The 16,070-nt window shown below is 40.5% G+C and overlaps 5 protein-coding genes across 6 annotated transcripts; 2 read left to right on the top strand and 3 right to left on the bottom strand.

Annotated features, from left to right (window-relative positions):
• The first annotated feature begins 1 nt into the window (after nt 1).
• Nucleotides 2–1,798, top strand: serpina10b (serpin peptidase inhibitor, clade A (alpha-1 antiproteinase, antitrypsin), member 10b). The gene is made up of 5 exons (XM_088356334.1): nt 2–94; nt 189–818; nt 882–1,155; nt 1,228–1,375; nt 1,453–1,798. Exons 1-5 carry the CDS (start codon nt 88–90, stop codon nt 1,642–1,644), a joined length of 1,251 nt encoding a protein of 416 aa, XP_088212460.1. The 5' UTR covers nt 2–87; the 3' UTR covers nt 1,645–1,798.
• A 320-nt stretch (nt 1,799–2,118) lies between these two features.
• Nucleotides 2,119–5,733, top strand: ddx24 (DEAD (Asp-Glu-Ala-Asp) box helicase 24). The gene is made up of 9 exons (XM_088399854.1): nt 2,119–2,302; nt 2,387–3,161; nt 3,292–3,741; nt 3,888–4,041; nt 4,123–4,632; nt 4,726–4,801; nt 4,931–5,119; nt 5,207–5,336; nt 5,397–5,733. Exons 2-9 carry the CDS (start codon nt 2,390–2,392, stop codon nt 5,654–5,656), a joined length of 2,541 nt encoding a protein of 846 aa, XP_088255980.1. The 5' UTR covers nt 2,119–2,302; nt 2,387–2,389; the 3' UTR covers nt 5,657–5,733.
• On the bottom strand, nt 5,705–7,406 carry LOC148385416 (ubiquitin thioesterase OTUB2-like). Its single transcript, XM_088399857.1, has 5 exons — nt 7,123–7,406; nt 6,920–7,038; nt 6,757–6,841; nt 6,506–6,697; nt 5,705–6,241 (listed from the first exon to the last, which is right to left on the bottom strand). Exons 1-5 carry the CDS (start codon nt 7,201–7,203, stop codon nt 6,035–6,037), a joined length of 684 nt encoding a protein of 227 aa, XP_088255983.1. The 5' UTR covers nt 7,204–7,406; the 3' UTR covers nt 5,705–6,034.
• Nucleotides 7,407–7,746: 340 nt separating this feature from the next.
• Nucleotides 7,747–10,130, bottom strand: LOC148385415 (bone morphogenetic protein 8A-like). The gene is made up of 5 exons (XM_088399858.1): nt 9,874–10,130; nt 9,188–9,333; nt 9,044–9,121; nt 8,601–8,722; nt 7,747–8,413 (listed from the first exon to the last, which is right to left on the bottom strand). The coding sequence occupies exons 1-5, from the start codon at nt 9,978–9,980 to the stop codon at nt 8,270–8,272; spliced, it is 597 nt and encodes a 198-aa protein (XP_088255984.1). The 5' UTR covers nt 9,981–10,130; the 3' UTR covers nt 7,747–8,269.
• Nucleotides 10,131–12,949: 2,819 nt separating this feature from the next.
• Nucleotides 12,950–15,662, bottom strand: LOC148385414 (E3 ubiquitin-protein ligase TRIM35-like). Of its 2 annotated transcripts, none has more exons than XM_088401326.1 (2): nt 15,553–15,662; nt 12,950–14,718 (listed from the first exon to the last, which is right to left on the bottom strand). In XM_088401326.1, the coding sequence occupies exon 2, from the start codon at nt 14,643–14,645 to the stop codon at nt 13,242–13,244; it is 1,404 nt and encodes a 467-aa protein (XP_088257452.1). In that variant the 5' UTR covers nt 14,646–14,718; nt 15,553–15,662; the 3' UTR covers nt 12,950–13,241. The 2 variants fall into 2 exon arrangements, with proteins under 2 accessions (XP_088257452.1, XP_088257453.1); XM_088401327.1 differs by lacking the exon at nt 15,553–15,662 and adding an exon at nt 14,893–14,917.
• Nucleotides 15,663–16,070: the final 408 nt, after the last annotated feature.

Below are 16,070 nucleotides of genomic sequence, written 5' to 3'. Positions count from 1 at the left end.
ACGTGCCTTCGTTAATGTGTAACACTCAAAGCATACTTGCACTTTGTTTCCCCAAATAATACGTTTTGGACTAAACGTTACTCAAGGATGGATGGTAAGTACGAGAGTGCTCTGGAAATGATGTTTCTGTTAATTTGGTCATGTCAGATCTTTAATTACAATTATTTGAATTTGTCTTCATGATTCAGGTAAAGTTCTGCAACATTCCCAGACACAAATAATGTTTCCATACAAGGTGAAGATGGGTTTTGTTTTCGTCCTAATGTGTCTCTTTGCTCCGGCACAACAAGCACCGGTTCCCTACTCCAGCATTTTGAATCTTTCCTTCAAAAATGTCGAGTTTGCGATGGACCTTTACCGCAAGATATCCACTCACCACGACAAGAACATCATCTTCTCCCCTCTGAGCATTTCCACCAGTTTTGCTGCCCTCTCCATGGCCGCTAATGGCGATACGTATGAGGAGATACTAAAAGGACTCAAACTGAAGAATCTGGAGCAAGAAGATCAGCCAGATCTTATTCCAAAGTTGTTCCAGATGCTCCACGGGAACATCTCGCACAATGGAACCACCAAACTGGACCAAAGCATGTCCCTTTTTGTCCGCCAGCACTTAATCATCGAGAAGACCTTTGAGGAACAGATGAAGTCCTATTTTTACGCAGACATCAAGAATGTCGACTTTGAAGAAACAAATACAAGCATCAGTCTCATTAACGACCATATAAAAGACAAGACGAGGGGCAAAGTGACAGAAATGCTCTCCAGAATCGATCCGATGACAGAGCTTATGATGATCAACACGATTTACTTCCAAGGTAAGTTTAGATTTAAGATTTTCTTACATGTTCTACACTGCCATGTACTTTTGACCTCTACAGGTGGGTGGAAGATTCCATTCAACGCCAACTACACCCACAATGCACCCTTTTACGTTGACAACTACAATATTCTACAAGTGCCGATGATGTTCAGTGAGGACAAGTTCGAAACAATGGAAGATACGCGTCTTGGTGCGCGTGTACTGAAACTGCCCTACCTGGAAGGCGTGGCCATGCTCATCCTGCTGCCTAACAAAGGAGTGGATTACAATACTATCGACGATGAGATCACTGCAAAGAGAATGCTTGGTTGGATCAAAAAACTGCAGAAGACGTGAGCTGTATTTTATTTTTTAATTCATGTGACAGATGGGTCAAGCTGTCTAACGCATCATTATGTTCACAGTAAATTGGAGATCAACATCCCCAAATTTAAGATGGAGGAATCGTACGCTTTGCAGGACATCCTCCCGGAGATGGGTTTCACCAATCTCTTCAGTGGTTCTGCCAATTTGACAAAGCTGAGCAATGACAAAGGCCTTAAGGTTTCAGAGGTCAGTTTTCACACATGCATATTTTGCAGCCTTCGACTTGCCTCTTTTAAATGTCTTCAACCGACTTTGAATTGCAGGTGCTACATAAAGCAGTTATTGATGTGGATGAGGTGGGGACCACCGCGGCGGCTGCCACAACAATTGGCATTATTCCCTACTCGTTACCCCGGACCTTCATTGTCAACCGTCCGTTTTTCTTCTTCATATACCATGAAGACACAAAATCCCTGTTGTTCATGGGCAGGGTGATTGACCCCACCAAAAACTAGCAGCTGTGACTTGCTGTACTTTGACTTTAGAAATGCATTGCCACTTGTTTACTCAGCTGTAGGTTTTCAAACCAAACTTCAGATTTACTTTGAAATTCTTCTGATGGTAGATATTGTAAAAGACCCCTGATATGTAATAAAATGCTACAGAATGTGCTGTTGTATTTGTGTGGACAGGCGCGCACCTCCCAGGTCACCGCAACATTATTATTATTATTTTTTTTTTTAGTAATTTATTATTATCATTATCATTATCATTATTATTATTATTATTATTATTATTATTATTATTATTATCATTATTATTATTATTATTATTATTATTATTATTATTATTATTATTATTATTATTATTATTATTATTATTATTATTATTATTATTATTGTTATTGAATGAAGGGATTTACAAAGCATATTTGAGCCAAACCAGCAGAGGGCGGTAATGTATCTAAACGTTACGTTAAACATCTGCAGAACAAAAGAAACGTATTACGTCAGAAGAAGGAATGGCTGCTCTCGTATGACATGTGCGGTTGTCTTGGAACTCGATAAATTTTATTTTTTTTAAACACGATCAAGAGGCGACACAGCTACGCTGCTAATCGTAGCGGCGTGATCTTTTGCGATTTTTCAAAGGAGGATTTTCTAAACCGCTTGAGTGAGTACTTGCTTTGCTGATTGCTAAACAGTACATGCGTGGCTTGATTTAGATGCCCTGACTTTTTTCTGTTAACATTTCCAGAAAATGAACACAAATAAGACAAAAAAGAAGCGAAAGATCTTCGCGCGACCCAAGCTGAAAAAACGAAGCATTCAAATGACTGGCAAATGGAAGGCGGTGGATTTAGATCCCGAACTTTGTTCCGAAGAGGGCATGCTGGACGGTCTGGTTTGTTTTGAAGAACTGACAAATTACCGCGTGGTGGATATCAATAAGCTTTCAGCTGAGACACAGAATGAACCCGAAGATGGAAAGAAAAAAGGAAAGAAAAGAAAATCAAGGGAAGTTGAAGAGGTGATCGAAAAAGAATCAGAAAAGTCTGTTGCACCTACCAAGAAAAAGAAAAAAAAGAACGTTTTAAGAAACAAATCCACTCAAAATGAGACAATGCAAGAGGATGCAGGTGAGGAAGAGGAACCAAAAACCGATCAAGATGACCCATCCGAAGCTGCATCAACAGCCACTACTAACTTAGATCAACCAAAACTTAAGGTAAAGACTAAATTAAAAAAGAAAAAGAAGCAACAAAGACAAAATGATGGACAACAACATCCCAACACCACTCCGAATAAAGACCAAAGGCCCAAAAAACAACAGAATAACTGGAGCAAAGCTGCCCTTTCTGGTTCTGAAGGAAAAAACGTTGATATGAGTGCATGGAAAGAACTTTTCGTACCACCTCTTGTATTGAAGGCCCTCAGCAGCCTTGGTTTCGCATCACCGACCCCAATTCAAGCCCTGGTGCTCCCTTCAGCCATCCGAGATCGTTTGGATATTTTAGGAGCGGCCGAGACAGGTAAGAGTTTCTTCAAACCATTATACACCTCACATTATAGGAGGCACGATTTGTAAATCATTTAAACATGGTTTTTTTTTGTAAATGCTCATCCCTGTAATAGACTGAGACAAATATTTTGTCATTTCAGGAAGTGGTAAAACATTAGCGTTTGGCATTCCCATGATCCACAACATCCTGAATTGGAAGGAACATGTTGAAAATGACGATGGCGTGGATCCAGACAAGGCACATGGGAGTTTGACAGAGTCCCCTGAAGCTGATCCTGAGGAGCGGGGCGAGGAAGAAGGAAGTATCAGCGGGAAGGCTGACGAGGAAGAAGGAAGTATCAGCGGGCAGGGTGACAAAGGAGAATCTGCGGAAGATGACAATGAGGACAACCGTGATTCTGACGATGGCGATCAAGATCAGGATGGAAAGCTTGGTTGCGTGAAGGTCATCGACGATGTTGAGTTTGACGTAGACACCAATGCGGGGAAGAAGAACCAGGCTCGACCTCTGCTGGGATTGGTCCTCACCCCCACCAGGGAGTTGGCAGTCCAAGTCAAACACCACATAGACGCTGTGGCCAAGTTTACTGGTGAGCGTGTGTGTGCATTCACATGCTTTGCAGGAGACAAAATTTGATTTCCTCTTTTTCTTCATTACTTCGTCAAACACATTTTATGGTGATAACCGCAGAATTATACATTTTCATCCATTGCTACTTTGGTTGCTTTTGCACAGGCATCAAGACAGCCATCATAGTGGGTGGGATGGCGCAACAGAAGCAGAGGAGGCTGTTGAATCACAGGCCAGAAATCATCATCGCCACTCCTGGACGTCTGTGGGACTTGATCAAAGAGAAGCATCCACACCTTCTCAACCTCAAACAGCTCAAGTAGGTTACGCCTCTACTTGGCACTCATGGAAAGTAATTTGCTGTGGTAATAATTGTTGGCCACGCCGGTGCGTTCTCCAGGAGCTTAGTGATCGACGAAGCCGACCGCATGGTAGAACGAGGCCACTTCGCCGAGCTGGATTCTCTCCTGGAGATGCTGAACACCACTCAACTCAATCCTAAGAGGCAAAACTTTGTGTTTTCCGCCACGCTGACCATGATCCACAACCTACCCATGCGTGTGCTGCAGAAGAAGAAGAAGGAGCAGCTGACTGACAAGGTGGCGCTCCTCATGGCCAAAGTAGGGATCAATTCCAAGCCCAAAGTCGTCGACCTGACCAGGAAGCAGGCCACTGCGGAGACCTTGACCGAGACGCAGATTCACTGCCAGAAAGAGGACAAGGACTTTTTCCTCTACTACTTCCTGCTGCAGTATCCCGGACGCACCATGGTGTTTGCCAACAGCATCGACTGCATCAAGCGACTCAACTCGCTGCTGAATATTCTGGACTGCACGCCACTGCCGCTGCACGCCAACATGCACCAGAAGCAGCGGCTGAAAAACCTGGAGAGGTTTGCTGAGAAGGAGAGGTGAGCCTGATCCCTCCCCCCCCACCCACATCCATTGGCAAAGTCTGGAGTTGAGCAATTGTGAACTTGACTTTTGTCGATGTTTTCCCTCAGTTGTGTGTTGCTGACGACTGACGTAGCAGCAAGAGGACTGGATATCCCCAATGTGCAGCATGTCATTCACTACCAGGTACCATTTCGTACTTGACAGTCTCCTTTTAGGCGCGACGGCATTTATTTGAAATATGCTCAGTGATTTATTTTGATGTCATTTTTGTGTGACTCAATTATTTTTACCACCATCTCATCCAACCTTTAGGTTCCTCGCACATCCGAAACATACGTCCATCGCAGCGGCCGGACAGCCAGAGCTACAAACGAGGGTCTAAGTTTGCTTCTCATCGGCCCTGACGACGTGATGAACTTCAAAAAGATTTACAAGAACCTCGAAAAGGATGAGGAGCTGCCCAGGTTTCCTGTGGAGCTCCACTTTATGGAGGCAATCAAGGTAAGAGCAAGTCGCTTCAAAGCCCCCTTTTGAAATGGAGTTTTAGGTTTGTATGTAATTTGTTTCAAATTGTGAATGTCCATACAGGAGCGTGTCAACCTGGCCAGACAGATCGAAAAGGTTGAGTTCTACAACAGCAGGCAAAAACATCACAACTCCTGGTTCAAGCAAGCAGCAGAAGCTATGGAGATCGACCTTGACGAAGATCTCTTGCTAGGTGAGTCCACGTTCAGAACCAATCAAATGCAGAATACTGATGATTTTGCGACTTCTGCAGGCAACGGGAGGGATGACGATGATCGGGGGCAACAGAAGATGGTGAAAGGGATGAAGAAACACTTGAAGCAGCTTCTCTCTCAGCCTGTGTTCAAGAGTTTGACAAAGACCAAGTACCCCACTCAGATGGGACGCCTGTCCCTGGCTAATCTGCCCGTCAGAGGGGAGCAAAGCGCCCTCATGAGTGTGTCGGCACTGAAGAATGACAAAACTGGTCCGCCGCAGCACCAAAAAAGAAAGGAGAAAAAACGTCGGCACTGAATGCAATTTTTACATATTGGAATTGGACAGCAATCACATACATTGCAGTTTTGCCTCATTAAAAACAATTATTTTAATGGCAAATTCTAATTATTTCACTAATTACACAACTTGGAATGCAGAAGAAATAAATTGACTCATTAATAAAACTGAGGGTATATCATAGACATAAAAGCTGGTATGAGAAGTAGTAATCTCTAAAATTTGATTGGACAATTTGTTAGCGTTACATGATGGCTAGGACAGTACAGCATTGTTGTCATTAAATAATTTTTTAAAAATATTTGAGGTTGTATGAAGAGAAGTCACATCCTAAAATGATCTTTTCAGAATTAAACTGAATCACAGTCCACATGTCTGTGACTGGGTGTGGAGCAGTCAGGGTGGCGGTCGTGGGCCCAGAATGCTAAAGTGGGATACGTGGTGGAGGAGGTGCATGGAGGGCTCTGCTCCATCAGGGATAACGTGGTGCACCAGCTGCCCATCTTCACCGTCCATTGAGACAATATGGATGCAGATGTCCAGCGCCTGAGTCAGAGCCAGGATGTCCACATGGTCACATTCCATCCCCATGGCTTCTACTTCCTGCACAAAGACAAAAGTTTAATTTAAGGAGATACACCATTGAGCAGGGGTGAACAAACTATGGCACGGGGGCCCACATAACGACAACTAAGTTTATCATTACTATTGACACAGAGGCCATATCTGAGTTTATCATTGAGAGTCATGTATTATTTAATTTTGCAGTTCAACTTTAAAAAATCAAATGCGGCCTCCGAGCACAAACGTTTGCTCGCTCCTGTTGCCGAGTTTGATGCTTCTGTGCATTTTGGGCCAGCAACTAACTTGATGACAGTAGACCTGCAGACTGGGTGCTTCTACAAAATTGCAGAAATCATCTGCGTGATTCTGCAGGTGTGCGGAGGTGAGCAGGCGCAGGTACTGCACCACACTGTCCGAGGTCATGCGGTCGTTGAAGAACCTGAACAGCATTTCATCCCGTTCGCTGCCCTCGCAGTGCTCGATGACGTTGAGGACCTGTGGAGAAAATTCAATATCACTATGGGTTCAATATATAATTTTAAAAGACGACTTACTGTGTTCAAGTGGAGCTGGAAGGAACTCTGGTCAAATCCTGCAGAGGAGAGGTGTTCGCTGGTCGTGATGATTTTCTCCTTGAATCTGAGATCAGAAGAAGTAATCAGAAGATTTCGTTGAAGAAGAAAGGTATTCTTTAACGATGATAATAATAATAGAGACCTTTGCAAAGCCTTAACATCGTGCAGAAGTGACTCCAGATAGGCGAAACAAAAGGCTCTGTAAAAACAATTTCCATCGCCTCGCACTCTCCTCACGGAGGAGAACAAGCCGCTCAATTCCTGAAGAAGCACAGCAGTGATTTAACAAACACACACAAAAAAAATGGCTTTGATTGTTGCGTTACCGGCTGCGACATAACCTACTTGACATTTTCTGGAATGTTTTTGTTGTTCGAAGAGCACAGAGACATCTTCTCTGTCAGACACCAGGGTGCCAGCCTCCATTTTTCGGAGGAAGATAACGCGATCGCAAAAGCTGCAGCTTCGAACGGCGAGGTCGTTAAGCCCCTTCGCACCGTGACATTATTTTACGTTTTGCTGATAAAGTACATCACGGGTATAGCGTTCAACGACCGCTTCCCTAGGTTTGTTTTCAGTTTTGACGGAAGGAAGTACTGTATGAGAGTACCACGTGTTTGTGTCTTAAAGGTACAGCGCATCTTTATTATAACACTAGGACGGTAACGACATCGTCATGTCCTGCCCCATGTTGTATTTTTTCCAAGGATACATTAAAGTTGAGGTGATATTACGTCATAAATATGCAAGTCATACGTTTCAAGCAAGTGCAAAGTTACTGTGGCAAAAAACAAGCAATTAAAGCTACCAGGGATTTTTTTTTCTCTCTCTCCTGGGCTAAAAGGGTGCTTAACAGGAGAAAATTATTTATGAACATATTTTAGGGTTATATAATAAAATGCTGGAAGGGCATAAGTACAAGAAAAAACTTGTATAAATAATCTACAAAGACTGCACAAACAAAATAGGTCATTTTGAGAGGCTTTATGCCTTTATTAAACAAGAAATGGCAGCACAAGTTATGAACAAAGTGAAAGGTTTCATCAGCATATATGAAGATTGAGGTGCTATGAATATATAAACATGCATACATATATAAAGAAAAATTACAAATAGTGATATTTGTAACCATGTTAAAAAATTGAGAACTAGAACCAGTCACAAAAACAATTTAAGTAGTTCAGCACTCAGTATAGTGTATACAGAAATCAAACCAACCAATCAGTTATATGGTCACTGTTTGTTCGCTTTGTGTTTTTCTTTTCAACTGAAATGCAGAAAATTGAAGGAAGGTTAGTAACACCATGCGACCCTGAATAGGATGAGCGCTATTGAGAATGGATGGATGGATGGATGTTGTAATCCATTTTATTGCTTATCAATTTCTTGGCAAAGGACTTTTTTTTTTTACAATGCAAATTTATGGCAATATACTGAAGTTATTTGAGCATTTTCGAGTGGAGGAAGTGTGCTGCACGACAGGTGACCATTGTTACTCCTGGAGAGGCTGAATGGTGCCCAAGCAGCCGCAGCGGCTGGTCAGGAGCATGGAGGTGATGACAATGGTGTTCCACTCATCCATGTACACGACAGGCACATTTTTCTGGGCGGTGGGCTGGCAACATGGTGCCTGGACCTGCAGAAAGAGGAACACACAAGAGTGGTATTAAACAATATCTCGAATTACAAAACTGAGATGCAACAATTATGCATGAAGGCTGTTATTTAATCCTATACAGTGGATCTAAATAACCTATTCACCTATGTTAAAATGACTTTTTAATTCAACAGGCAGTAAATAAATTCATCTGTAGCAAACAGACCTGCAAGTCATCACGTTGGAGGACGTTGGGCTGAGGCCTGCACGACGCGCTGTAGCCACAGGGGGCGCAGTGCATCCAGGTGACATGCTCAGGATAGATCATCCAATTGTCCCAGCCGAGATCTGGATGAAAAACATGCAAGGAATTAGCACAGTGAACATCTTTGTTTAGCTAAAATCCCAAATCATTTAATTCCAACTCAGAAGAACAATAGCACCCATTTATATTGCACTCAATAAAACAAAGTAATGACACAAATCAAGAAAAAAATATATTTTGCAACATATTTTTTGCTTTGCTTAAAAAATCAATGTGCTGCGCCTTCTGGTGTCCCTGCCTTGGCCACCTGGGGCCAAGACACACATGAAGAACATATTCCATTTATCCTTGTCATCAATATTTGTATGTTTTTTATTTTTTTTTTTTTTTTTGTGCGTGTGTACCTGTCATGGAAACCTCTAAGGTCTCGCCACAGCATCCTGAGGCGTCGTGGCCATCATCAGGAAAGGAGCCGGGAGAGACTATGGAAGAAAATGGGCGTTAAAGTTTCTGGTATTCAGGTTGTCTACATTGCACTCCAGTTCTACCTGCCACTGCTGCCACAGCCCTCTTGAGTCGCTCAGCAGTTGCGCTCCACTGCTTCCTGCTGCCCTTGGGCAACAGTGGTTCGGTCTCCAGGTTGAGAGCAGTCAAGAGCTCCTTTCGGATGGACTGCAAGGACTCACCATGGCACCTGCATGCAAACAGTAAAAGTAACTTCAAAATGATTTAAGTCTAAAATTATAAATATGTGTATATATAGTATATATATATAAAATTTGTTAAATTCATAAAAATGACAATTATAATAGAAAATATGAATTAAAATATTGTGCATGTGTTTGAAATGAGATGTCCACAAATGACCATATAAAAAGTAAAGTATATAATTAACTACAAATACAACAAAAAAATAATTGAAACTAAAATAAACATAACTAAATAATGCAAGAATAAGTTTCAAATGTTAGTCAAACAAAACTAAAATGTATTTTAGAAACTACAGTACAAATACTCAATATTTCATCAATACATCAGGTCATAGATATTTTCACAAAAATGTTCAAAATATATTAACGAAAAATACAATATTATATATTAATTTAATTTATTGTTTTGTTTGTTAATATTTTGTCTTATAAGTAGAATTAGGATTATTCTGTCATGGTGGTCACATTTACATTAGATCCAACAAAGTTAAAATGTCTAACTACATGCTTTCATTGAGCCTCACCTGGTGAAGTCTTGCGGCAGCGCATCTTCTTGCTTGGGCTGCGAGATAATTGCCATCATCACGGAGGAGCACATCAGTGCTATCACAGCGACGGAGGTGAAGGCCATCTCAGGTGTCTGGCTGGATGGACTACAACGGGCGAACAAGATGACAGTGGCGGCGGCTGCTGGCTTCTTGCGGTGACAGGTGGCACTCGGAGTGACCAGACGTGAGGATGCTCCACAAGGTAGTGCTTGTCAGTTCCTGGGAAAACTGCCTTTTTATCTTCCTGAAGCGTTGCTTGGCCTTGAGATGTTTAACATTGTTGTCCTGTCCCCAGGTCTGTGTGAAAGAGAACATGAAGGATGAGCCAACACACTGAAAGAGAGGAAGCGATAATTAACAGTGGAAGGTGCAAAACCACCCACAAGCTCTGCAGTCCACGTAGAGGCCGCAATAAAACAACATCAAAAAAGATAATTCCACCATGAGCATCAAACTCAAGGCCGGACATGCGGCCAACTAAAGCAAATAAATTACCTCGCTTAACATGGCCGCTTCAAACCAAAATGACAGATTTGCAGTGATTTTTTTTTTGCCGTGGCATTTTGAAACTTTTTTTGGGTCCATTTATGATAGTCGGATATAGTTACTAAATTCAGTGTTTCCTAAATATGGCCTTTTCTTCAGTCTTTTTTTTTTTTTTTTGTCAAAAGTGAGTCTTCACACCAAGTTTCACACCAGTGGATGAAAATTGAGAGACACTCAAAATGATCGCATCGATTGACAACTCATTACGCTAAATATGGTACAAGACATCATTCAAAATAACAAAATACAATTGCATGTGTTTTGTATGCATTTAGACAACTACGGTAAATTAAAATAAACTAAATGCCTGAATTTCCAATATTTGGACAAGGATGACCAGGGAAAACATGAAATGTAGAAATCTACACTGATAAATACTCGAACAATATTATCCCCCTCTGCAGGTGAGACTCAAGGACAGAAAGTCGATGGAAGAAATAAGACACCTGGCAACAAGGGGCGCTTTTTGTATGCTAAAATCTGACAGCGAGGGGAGCCAACACAAATAAATGATGGAGATAAAAAAAATAAAATAAAATGTGGTGGCTAGAGCCAAAAATACATTGGTGGTCTCACGGTGGTACAGATAAGGAGGTCAAATACAGAGCCACACACGATTTGATATTTCCGCTCAAGCTGTCCAAGCAAGGGAAACACACCTGCGCTATGTATCAACCAGTGTGGGAAGTTCATGCTTCAACATTGTCGAAATAAACAACTGAAATTAAATAATGGTTGCACAAGTGTGGTGCCCACACTGGAGGAAGGCCTTAATCATTAATCAATGTTAGTAACATATTACAATTGAGGTCAAATGAAAGTGAAGTTTGAATAAAAAGGATTGTTTAATTTCACGATTGATTCACCATGATGATTGACAAAGAGATTAGTTTGCAACAGTATTTTGTAGTTTTTTTCTTTTACAATAGTATAACTCTCAGCTGGTCCAGTGTGCACCATAAAAAAATCCAAAGGTCAGATTTGTGTATTAAAGAGAAGCATGAATATAAGAAGAGATCCACACACTTGAGTTGACACGAGACAATCTATCAACAGTCTAATCCTCAAAGAAGAAATATTACATATTACTTCCTTGTCATGCATCTCAAGTAATAAAAACAAATGTGGACAATGTAACCTAAGTTCAAATATTTCAACACTTTACAATAAAGCGTATTTTACAACACACACACAAAAAAGGGGAGTCACCGCAAAAATGCAGGAGTATTCCTGTGAAAGTTATGAACATTTAAAAGAATGTATAAAGGAATGATATTTGCAAATTACCAAAAAGAGGAAAATGAAGGTGACTACTGTTAAACTTTTGGATTATAAGATGTTTTTGTTGTTTTTATTTGATTCTTTTGTAGTTTTAATCTTCTCACTTGGAACTAAGTGATGGATAGGGGTAGGACATGATTAGCCTAGGCTTCTTCCAACTCCTTTTTGAACAGTGATTTGTTTTTTGTTGTTTGTTTTTTATTGTTTTTATTCTTTAAATCATGTTTGAAAAGATTCATTCATTCATTCAACATGAGCGGAAAGCTCATATCTGGGAAAGAAGTGACGAGTTGAGGTTTGTTTTCAAGATAGAATACTTGTGATTGGCTGGCTGTGATCTCACTGACCTAGTGGACACTTCATTAGGTACAACTATATAGTGAATAGACAAAATAAAATGGATATTTGTTAAATTAGAGCTGCTTTTAAGGCACTGAGCCACGTAATTCCATGAACCTTTCACTTTTGTTCAGCCTTTGAGGAGGTCACATTGTCAAGGTGAAGCTTGGAGCTAATTACCGTGTATGGTCATATGGAAGACGGAATTCTCACAGCAGCCTTCAAGTCTTTCCAAGAAACTGCAGAACATGGCGAACATGTTAGTACCTCCCTGCTCTCTGGAATTTTCCCCACTTCACTCAAGCATACCATTGATAAAAAAAGAGAAACCTTGATTCATGGGTCATCTGAGGGCCAATCTCAAAATTACCATGCTACTCATAGAAACAAAATCATATTTTTGTCTGAGAGTCAAATGTGTTTTTGACGACTGTGTTGTCGTCGCTTCATGTGACCATCTGTGCTTGAAGGCCTCCACCAGCTTGGACACGCCACAGAAGGTCATGGGAAAGGCTTGTGGAGCTGTCGAGCACCTCAACACTTTTGTAGCAATAATACCACTACGTTTCCGTATCGCGCCTTATGTTTTTGTGAAAGCTGTGCAATATTAAGACTTCCTGAATCAAAGTATGTGTTCTGCGAGAAAGTTGCATTTGCAGGAGATAAGCCGACATTGGTGAAGCGTTCCATCAAGTAGCCAAAGAAATTGTACAGCTGCAGGGAAAGACAATGTTGTTAAATTATCACAAATGACATCACAAATTACAGTTCGACGACAATGAATCCAGTTTGAGGTGGATCATTTCATGTCCTTCACCACACAATAGATATGGAGATACCTTGTAAATATTTCATTCCGTATTTTAATAAGTAAAACAATAAATGAGACATTTATTCAGTGGTGTATTTATTTGTTCCATTTTTAAATCAAGTAAAATAAATGAAACATTTAATTACAGACATTGTATTTCTTAATTAATACCGTATTTTTCTTCAATATTTTTCACATATGGTTCGAATTTGATTACACTTTCAAAAACGAAATTCAGTAAGAGCAAAAACAATGTGGATATTTTCTGACACCTAGTGGCGATCCTTTGGCTTCAATATTTTTTCTTACGGTTCAAAGCCCCAGGATGACTAAATGAAATTCGGTGACAATGACACAAAAAATAGTGTCATTTTGAAAATGATTGAATTTGAGTCGTAACACTAACGGTAAGTGGTATTATTTTCAGGGGAACTTTGTCATTTGTGGTAATATAAGGATAGATCATCCACTTCCCATACAAGTTTGGCCAATTAGGAATGTTTTTGAAAGTGTATAATTCGGTTTTTGTAAGAGAATCCAAGAATGAAATTGATCTTGCGTTGGTATCGACATGAACTCGGATCCTCTGCACTTTCACTTTGACCGACAGATCCTTCTTTCTTAATGGTAGTGACAAAATTCGATATTTGTTGTCATGAAATATAATGCCCCATAAAAAGTTGCTATGTGGTAAGCACGAGTCCCCCCCTACCACACCTACTACCCAATCTGTGCAGTCTCCCACCTCAACATCCCAAACGTGTGTTCCCGAATTCAAAGCACAACCAAGGACCCGGCTCCAGAATTTACAACGCTCTGGATTCACTGGACGCTGCTGGCAGCCATTAAAACTCACAGTGGTCAAATCTTCAGACAGACTTAAGTGTGCGGCGGCCGTGTTTGGATCCAGGATCACGGGACTATAGGATACTATCTTCTTCATTTGTTCCCACACGGTGAATTTGAGGTTGCCCAGATGTTTGGCTTCATCCAGAAGAGCTCCTGGAGATGGTTTGGGTTGGTCAGGCAGTTGTTGGGTTTTGCTCATTGCAGTCTTGTAGTTGTTCATGAAGAGAATGTGGTCCAAGGTCAACTGCTGCTCTGTGGCTCGGATTATGCCTGAGAGAGCATCTATGTCTTTCCTTAGAGTTTCAATCTTCTCTTTCATCATCTGACTCTTTCTTCGTTCTTCCTCCATCAGATCAACCAATTTGGCTCCCTCCTCCAAGTGCAGGAATTCACGAAGCTCCTTGAAGGTCATTTTAATTTTCTTCTCAACCTGCTTAGTCTGGACCTTGATGTACGCTGCTTGTTCACTGCAGTTGTTTTTGGCTTTGATTAAATCTTGCTGTTTTTCCTTGACGGTTTCCAGGAATTTTTCGAGTTCCTTTTTGTGATCTTGCGCAACGTCATCGGTGGGGCGGAACTTGTGGCCAACGTGGACTTGTGCCTCTTTGCAGAGGAGGCATATACACTCCTGGTGGTCCAGACAGAATAGTTTCAGTTCCTCGTCGTGTAGATTGCAGATAGTCTCGGGCTTTGGCAAGTGTTTTGTGTAGATGTCACACACATTCCTCAGGATCAAGTTCAAAGACACATCTTTTACATGGCACTTGCTCCTGCAGACAGGACACGTATTATTTTGTTTTTGTTCCCACCACATCCTCAAACATAGACGACAGATGCTGTGGGTACACTTCAGCATGACAGGATCTTTATAGATGTTCAGACACATTGGGCAGCGGAGTTCATCTACAATTTTTGAGGCCATGGCTCCTGCAAAGACTCAGTCTAGCCGGGGTCGTGATCTGATGCCCAGTAAAAAAGGTGGCTCGCGTTTATTCCTGCAGTGTGAAGAAACAAAAATGTTAAAGTGCAGGAGGACAACAGACTCACAGAATGTGCTTCAAAATACAATTATTATACAATTCAATTAAATTGGCCCTTATTTCTTACTCTTTGATCAAAGTCAAACTTTAAAACAAAGGACATCTCACTCTTTACTTAAAGTCTTTTACCTTTTCAAGAAAGCACAAAGAGCATCCAGGCTTAAAGCATAACACTTTTTGTAAGTCTAAATTTTGGTTTTATTTCAATTTAAAATCTTGCTATTTTGACGTGGAAACATTTAGTTCCCACAATATAGTGTTGGAAATAGAAACAGATTTTTTTTGTTTTTTTGTTAAGACGATCCTGTTCTTCCAGAGTGAAGTAAATAAAATCGTCCATGAGATGGCACCACTATACAGGGACTTTGAAAGGTCTTGCCCCCCCCCCCCCCCCCCCCACTTAATTTCTCAATACGTAGTCGTATAAAGTACGTATTAGATGTCTTATTTCTTTTTTTGATAATAATAATTATTGATAATGGTTATCTTTTATGTTACAATGGTTTTATAATTCGTTATTGTTTTTTGTTATTCATACTTTTATTCAATTACAAAATTTACTGTTCTTATCGTCACAATTCAATATATCCTGCTGGGTTCTTCTTTCCTAATCCTATGAATTATATTTGGTGCGTATATTTGAGAACCTAGATGCCCCCCAAAGTGTTTGTGTGGTGCCCCCCTACAATCACACCATTTGGTTTGAAAATAAACAGACGACTAAATGACTTCCCATCAATAATTTTTACATTAATATTTAAGGCTTCAGAAAGAAGCTTTTAACAATACCTTGGTCAGGATGAAAGCAGAAGTAAATGGACTAACTGATAGGAGTCGAGAAGATGCCGCGGTGCCTCTACGTGTCCGCCCACTACTGTGACACGTCAGAACGGCCGCCCAATCAATATTATTATATGATTATTATATCGACCTTGAGTGCCTTGAAAGGCGCCTTATAAATAAAATGTATTATTATTATTATATTTTATATACTATTATATACATATATATTATTATAGCTCATTCTCACCTGTCAAAAACCTACTACTACAACAACAACAATATAATAATAATAATAATGATAATGATAATAATGAGGTTGGATTGACTGTATTTACTACAGCTTTGTTTTACATCATTATACAAAGGGCCTTTCAAGAAGCCCAATGTTGCAAATGTGCAATTTGATCTTGTATGTATACAAATATGACCACTTTTGAGTTACAAATAGATATAATGTAAATAAAAGGAGAAAATTGTCATGGAATGGAAATAGTGTGGTAGTTCACAAGCAAAACACTGAAAGA

The sequence above is a fragment of the Syngnathus floridae genome, chromosome 16 (assembly GCF_059516105.1).
Source record: "Syngnathus floridae isolate MCC-2025c chromosome 16, RoL_Sflo_1.0, whole genome shotgun sequence".
Lineage (NCBI taxonomy): Eukaryota > Metazoa > Chordata > Actinopteri > Syngnathiformes > Syngnathidae > Syngnathus > Syngnathus floridae.
Note: the sequence above shows the minus strand (reverse complement) of the source record. Positions and strands in the feature narration are given on the sequence as shown.

Bases quoted from the DNA above. Each gene is read 5' to 3' on its own strand.
- serpina10b (XM_088356334.1), top strand. The intron at 1,156-1,227 runs GTGAGCTGTATT...TTATGTTCACAG, and splicing joins ATCAAAAAACTGCAGAAGAC to TAAATTGGAGATCAACATCC. The intron at 1,376-1,452 runs GTCAGTTTTCAC...TTTGAATTGCAG, and splicing joins AAGGCCTTAAGGTTTCAGAG to GTGCTACATAAAGCAGTTAT.
- ddx24 (XM_088399854.1), top strand. From the start codon at position 2,390: ATGAACACAAATAAGACAAAAAAGAAGCGAAAGATCTTCGCGCGACCC. The intron at 3,162-3,291 runs GTAAGAGTTTCT...TTGTCATTTCAG, and splicing joins TTTAGGAGCGGCCGAGACAG to GAAGTGGTAAAACATTAGCG. The intron at 3,742-3,887 runs GTGAGCGTGTGT...GCTTTTGCACAG, and splicing joins CGCTGTGGCCAAGTTTACTG to GCATCAAGACAGCCATCATA.
- LOC148385416 (XM_088399857.1), bottom strand. From the start codon at position 7,203: ATGGAGGCTGGCACCCTGGTGTCTGACAGAGAAGATGTCTCTGTGCTC. The intron at 6,842-6,919 runs GTCTCTATTATT...TTCTGATCTCAG, and splicing joins GATGTTAAGGCTTTGCAAAG to ATTCAAGGAGAAAATCATCA. The intron at 6,698-6,756 runs GTAAGTCGTCTT...TTTTCTCCACAG, and splicing joins TCCAGCTCCACTTGAACACA to GTCCTCAACGTCATCGAGCA.
- LOC148385415 (XM_088399858.1), bottom strand. From the start codon at position 9,980: ATGGCCTTCACCTCCGTCGCTGTGATAGCACTGATGTGCTCCTCCGTG. The intron at 9,334-9,873 runs GTGAGGCTCAAT...GTTTGCATGCAG, and splicing joins CTGCCGCAAGACTTCACCAG to GTGCCATGGTGAGTCCTTGC. The intron at 8,414-8,600 runs GTCTGTTTGCTA...CTCTTTCTGCAG, and splicing joins TCCAACGTGATGACTTGCAG to GTCCAGGCACCATGTTGCCA.
- LOC148385414 (XM_088401326.1), bottom strand. From the start codon at position 14,645: ATGGCCTCAAAAATTGTAGATGAACTCCGCTGCCCAATGTGTCTGAAC.